Consider the following 6,251-nt stretch of genomic DNA (forward strand, 5'->3'; position numbering starts at 1 on the left):
ACTGGCTATTGCAGTTCCAGACGTGGTAATAGACCATAGTATATCTCTGATGGCTTTTTCTCCAGTGGGTAAATTTGTAGGTCCCAAACCTAATATTGAGGTTGTTAAATCTTTTGTTAAGAGAAAATGGAGGCTGAAAGGACAGGTTGATGTTTCAGCCTTGTCAAGGGGTTTCTTTGTCTTCTCCTTCTCTTGTGGGGAAGATTTGGAAATGGCCCTGAGTGGAGGACCTTGGATGTTTGGGAAATCCTCATTATCCTTAAGGATATGGTCTCCAAATATGGAGCTTAATGACTCCTTTTTTGAATCTGCCCTGGTATGGGTGCGATTGCCTGGTTTGCCGCTTGAATTCTGGTTGGAGGATGTTTTTTCAGGTATTGCCAACTCCTTTGGGGAGCTTGTGGCTATAGATTCTATGACAGCTGCTCGAAAGAGGCTGGTATATGGAAGAATATGTGTCAGTATTTCACAGAACATGGATCTACCTAGCTCTATCAAAAAAAATTCCAAACTAGGGAAGTGGGAACAATCCATAGAGTTTGAGTCCCTCCCCTTTGTGTGTTTCTCTTGTAAGAAAGCTGGACACTGGGCAAAGGCTTGCCCAAGTAACCCCAAGAATGTTCAGAAGCATAATAATCATGTTAAACAGATTTGGAAAGAGAAGAGTAACAAAAATGAAGATGGTAAAGAGGAAGGAGGAAGTGGAGTTCCTAGTAACTCAAATGATATGAAAAAAGATGATAGGAGAGCTAGTCCTTCCAAGGATTCTAGTCAGAAGGAAGAAAAACATAATAAAGATAAAGGATTTGAGATCAAAACAACCAATAGATTTGAAGTATTACAGAGTCAAGAGGTAGAGAATATAAGCATAGAAGAAAATCTTGAAGAGGGTGAGATTGATAATACAAATGAATCACAACATGAGGCTCTAAAAGATAAATATATGAAAAATAATAAAGTTTGCCCTGAGGTATTTGAAGGTCAAGAAGTTATTGTTGGAAAAAAGATGAATTTTGGTTCGCCTTAGGTCTTCCTTAATTCTCTATTTTAGAATGTTGGTACTGAATCGCCCACCTCTTCTCAGAAAATAGGAGAACCATGGAATAATAAGCAACCTGCAGATAAAGATGAAGAAGATGAAGAGATAATAGGAGTGGGAAAAAAGAAAAATAAGAAGACAGGTTGCTCTAATGGGCTTAAAACTAGAACCAGATCTAAGGCAGATATTGGTCTTTCCAAATCCCCGCAAGGACGTAAAACCATGAAGTAGCATAGGGGCCAAGAGAGTAAACAGAACATAGCTGATGGAAGGCAGCGAACTATCTAGGAATCCTGCTCTCAGGTTTCCAAATGAAGGTAATTTCCTAGAATATTAGAGGCCTAAATGGTCTCCACAAACATGATGTATTAAGGAATTTTATTAGAGATCATAAGCTGGATATCATCTTGGTTCAGGAAACTAAAATGAGTAAGGAAAAAGTTGAAACATTAAAATTATTCAAACATAGAGGAGTTTGTGGTAGTAGTTCGAATGGGGCATTAGGTGGGGTGGCCATATTTTGGAATAAGAAAAGTATTGATGGAGATCTGATTGATGAAGATGGTAATATTTTTTCTATGAGAGTTAAATGTATTGCTTAAGATCAGGACTAAGTGGTTACCAACATTTATGCCCCAAATTCTAAAGTGGCTAGGAGTAAATTTTGGGACAAAATTCAGTAGAAAAGGGTTTTTTTTTCTCAGTACAGGTGGTTGTTGATGGAGGATTTCAACACCCCGTTGCAAGATAGTGACAAATATGGAGGAACTCAAGCTCAACTGGATAACAGGATTGACCAATTGGACTTTATCAATGCCAATGCTTTGATTGATGTTGATCTTACTGGAGCTTCCTACACTTGGTCTAATCGAAGGGATGGAGGAGACCTTATTCAGGTAAGGCTTGACAGATCCCTTATCACTCTTGACTGGGTCCTCAAGTTTAGATGTTCTTTGTCTGTTATTAACAGAATAGGTTCGGATCATTATCCCATTTCTTTTGTTGTTGAGTTTTTTAAAAGCAATCGTTGTTTTCCTTTCCGATTTGAAAAAATGTGGATTTCACACCATTCTTTGGAAGATTCCATTGCCAAATGGTGGAATATTAATATGGATGGATCTTCCATATTCAAAGTTTCTAAAAAACTAAGAAATACCAAAGATAACATCAAGATCTGGAACAAGAAGGTTTTTGGAGATATTTTTGAATCCAAAAGGAAGCTAAAAGAGGAATTAGAACAAATTCAAAACTCTATTCAGAAAGATGGTTGTAATATGATTCCCAAGGCTAAGGAAGATGAGATTCTAGCCAAACTTCACAACACTATTTCTAGGGAAGAAATCTACTGGAGGTAGAGATCTAGGGCTATTTGGTTGGAAGCTGGGGATAGAAACACTAAGTTCTTTCACATGACATCTATGAAGCATAAAGCTGCCAGCAGAATATCTAGATTAATTCCTGATGACAAAATCCTTCTCAAAGATGATGACATTGGGGATGAAGCTGTTAGTTTCTTCTCTAACCTCCTTACTAGTAGTAAGGATATTGACATTGTTAAGCAACAAGACTTGGTTGATAACATTCCTAAGATTATTGAACCTCACCAGAATAATACTTTATATGCTATCCCTACAGCTGATGAAATTAAAAAAGTTGTTTTCTCTTTTCTTGAGGATAAGGCTCCAGGCTCAGATGGTTTTCCCATGTTTTTCTTTCAGGAATATTGGCATATTGTTGGGAAAGATACGGTCAATGCTGTCAAAGAATTTTTTGGTTCCAGAAGAATCCTTAAGGAAATCAATTCTACTTTTATTGCTCTAATTCCTAAGGTGGTTGGAGCTGATTCTATGGGAAAGTTTAGGCCTATAAGTATTTATAACTCCTTTTACAAGATCATTTCTAAAGTTATGACTTCCAGACTCTTGGCTGTTCTCCCCTTTGTAATCTCGAAGGAGCAAAAAGGATTTGTCCCAGGTAGGCAGATTTTGGATTCTATTATTCTTGCACATGAGAATATCCATTCTCTGAATGCTGCAAACAAAGAGGGTTTCTTGATAAAATTGGATTTGGCTAAAGCCTATGATAGAGTGGAATGGAAGGTTCTTTTTAGGGTTATGGAGGCTTTTGGTTTTGATGAGAAGGTAATTAAAGTTACAAGAGAATTGATATCTACCCCAAACTTCTCTATTCTTATTAACGGTTCTCCATCTAGATTTTTTAAATCTTCTAGGGGACTCAAGCAAGGAGATCCTATTTCTCGTATCCTTTTTACAATCTTGGCGGAGAGTATGAGCAGATTGATTCAGAAAATGAAAATGAATAAAACAATCAAAGGATTGCAACCCTCCTCTGCTAATGTGTTTTGTACTCACCAACAGTTTGTTGATAATACAATTTTGATGGGATATTCTTCTGTTGGTGAGGATGTTGTTTTCAAAGGTTCTCTCAGCTCTTATTCTTTGGCTACTGGTCAACAAGTTAATTGGGAGAAGTTTGCTATTTATTTCATAAATACCCCTATATTGAGGCAGCAACTAAGTGCTAAAATTATTGGTTGTAAGGTGGAGTTGCTCCCATCTACTTATTTAGGTCTCCCTCTTGGTTTGGCTCCTCCAAACTCTTTTTGGAACTTGTTAATTAACAAACTCAATAAGAAATTGGTAGGTTGGAAAGGATCTATGCTATCTCAGGATGGTAAGCTTCAACTTCTTCAAGCTACTCTTCAGAATCTTCTTGTCTATGCTCGGAGCTTGTTTAGTATATCAGTTAAATTTGCAGAAGCTTTAGAAAGGATTCAGAAAATATTTTTTTGGTCAGGGGTTGAAGACAAGAAAAGGACAACCTTGGTTTCCTAGGACAAAGTTTGTAATCCTAAGTGCAAGGGGGGGTTAGGTATTAAAGTTCTTAAAACTTTTAAAAAAGCCTTGCTTACTAAATAGATTTGGCGGGCTTTTGGTGTTAAGAAAGATTGGAGTAGGGTGTGGTTTGATAAATATATTCATAACCAGCCAATTCATTCGCTTCTCTACTCTGAAGATATCCCTGCTAGTTCTTTCATATGGTACAGTATGATCAAATCAATAAAAGTTGCTAAAGCTGGAGCTGGATGGGTCCTTGGAAAAGGTGATAAAATCAGGTTCTGGGAGGATGTTTGGATTAAAGATGAACCTATCTTTAATCAGGAATGCAACCAATTCATTGATGAATGCAAAAGGAGGTATGGTTCTATGGTTTGTAATTACTAGAAGGAGAATAAATGGGTTAGACTTGATGTTATTTATGCTAGTTTTTCGCTGCTCTAGCAGGATCTACTATCCTTTTCTAGTTAGTAAAGATTTTGATGATGTATTTCTATGGAAGAGAAATCCTAGGGGTAACTTCACTATTGCCTCGGCTTATAAAAAAACTATCACTCAGGGCTGCAACCCAATATGGACTAAAATCTGGAATAGAGTCCTCATTCCTAAAGTTAACATGTTTTTTTGGCTTGCTGCTCACAACAAGATTCTTACCATTGATAACTTGGCTCGTAGAGGTTTCATGTTTCCTAATAGTTGTGAGTTATGTCAGAAAGAGTCATAATCTATGGATCATTTGTTTATCCATTGTTCTTTTACCTGGGAAATCTGGAGTAAAATCTGGATGCAATAGAAAGTTGACTTGGTTATGCATAGTAGTCTTAAGGAAGTCATCTTGCAATGGATTTTTCCTACCAAATTTCTTCTCATTAAGACCCTTTGGCCCTTTTTCCTTCCTATGACCTGTTGGTACATCTGGAAGGAGAGAAATAATAGAATTTTCAGGGAGGCTAAGTGTACGTCTCAGGTGGTTTTTGAAAAGATTTGCAGGGCAATTAAAGAAAACATAAATACTCTTCACAAAAACAAAAAGTAGTGGAGCTATCTTAATATGAATGATAATGAGAAAAACATCCTCACTGAATGTAATTTGATTCACAAGGTCTGCAAAACTGATATAAAGAGTAGGAGAGAAAATGTTGTTTGGATATTTCCTTGTCATAATTGGGTTAAGGTGAATTTTGATGGTGCTGCTAAAGGCAATCCTAGGAAGTCTGGAGGGGGAGGAGTCATCATAAATTCTTATAGTTTTTGTATTGCTGCAATTGCCTCTCCTTTTGGAGTTCAAAACAATCATGTTGCAGAAGATTAGGCAATGTTAAAATGCCTCCAACTTGCACAGAGTTTTAATTTTAAAAAAATATGGTTGGAATGGGACTCTCTCAATATTATTCAGGCTATCAAAGGCACTAGTTCCCCCTCTTGGAACATTTATAATATCATTGAGAGTGCTAAAAAATTATTAGAAGCCTATGATAGTGTTTTCATCTCCCATACTCTAAGGGAAGGTAACAAGGTAGCTAACTTATTAGCTAATGAGGGGGTTTATTTAGAGGAGGACACTAAATATATCAGAGAAGTTGCTTGTAAGAAGGAGGTCCGTGAGCAATTATTATCTGATCGAATCCATGATACAAGTTAAGTTCATTATTACTCTTTTGGGTTCAGATATCAAAGACAGATATTGGAGTTATGTGAAATGTCAGCTGATGATCTATTTAAGGCATTGTGATTATGATAACTGGTGTGACAGGGCTAATCATATTAAGTGTTGGTTCATTTTGAATGTCCTTAAAGACTATTTGAATAATAAGGAAATAACCCTGTTTTTTGAATCCAACGTTTTGTTCCAGAGTCCGAGCTTAAGTCCAGGTATCCTTTTTCTTCAGCATTTGAGTATCTCATGCTCTGTTCAAGGTTTCAACCTAAATTACAATATGAGAGGTAGTTTGAATCGAAATGAACCTTCTAGTTGTGACAACTGGAAAAGCGAACGAAAAATTTGGCAGAGGCTACATAGATATGGTTTCACTGACTACATGGAAAAACTGCACGGGAGTAAAAAGTTGGTGTCTCATGGTTTTGCCAAGGGATGAAGCAACAACAAAGTCACTCTATTTGGGTAGACTTGGACGCTGGATGAAGACTTGGTGGCAGAGGTTACAGGTTTACAGAAGGAAGGTACCAAATTTTACAGAGACCGCAAGTTCTCGGTGGAAGCCACCAAGAACTTCCCTAAAAGTGATGAAGAGAGGGTTCGGCTCACCAAGAAGGACAATGTGTCCTACTATCTTCCTCAACAGGTAAAATATTTTTGGTAGAAGATGTTAAGAGTTTTAATGGAATACCTAACA

The 6,251-nt window shown here is 37.0% G+C and overlaps 1 protein-coding gene across 1 annotated transcript; it reads left to right on the top strand.

Moving 5' to 3' along the window:
• Nucleotides 1–211: 211 nt before the first annotated feature.
• On the top strand, nt 212–1,027 carry LOC131876055 (uncharacterized). Its single transcript, XM_059220830.1, has one exon. The coding sequence runs from the start codon at nt 212–214 to the stop codon at nt 1,025–1,027; it is 816 nt and encodes a 271-aa protein (XP_059076813.1).
• Nucleotides 1,028–6,251: the final 5,224 nt, after the last annotated feature.

Source organism: Cryptomeria japonica, chromosome 5 (assembly GCF_030272615.1).
Source record: "Cryptomeria japonica chromosome 5, Sugi_1.0, whole genome shotgun sequence".
Classification (NCBI taxonomy): domain Eukaryota; kingdom Viridiplantae; phylum Streptophyta; class Pinopsida; order Cupressales; family Cupressaceae; genus Cryptomeria; species Cryptomeria japonica.

What these genes read in the sequence shown, in the direction of transcription:
- LOC131876055 (XM_059220830.1), top strand. Translation starts at nt 212, where the DNA reads ATGGCCCTGAGTGGAGGACCTTGGATGTTTGGGAAATCCTCATTATCC.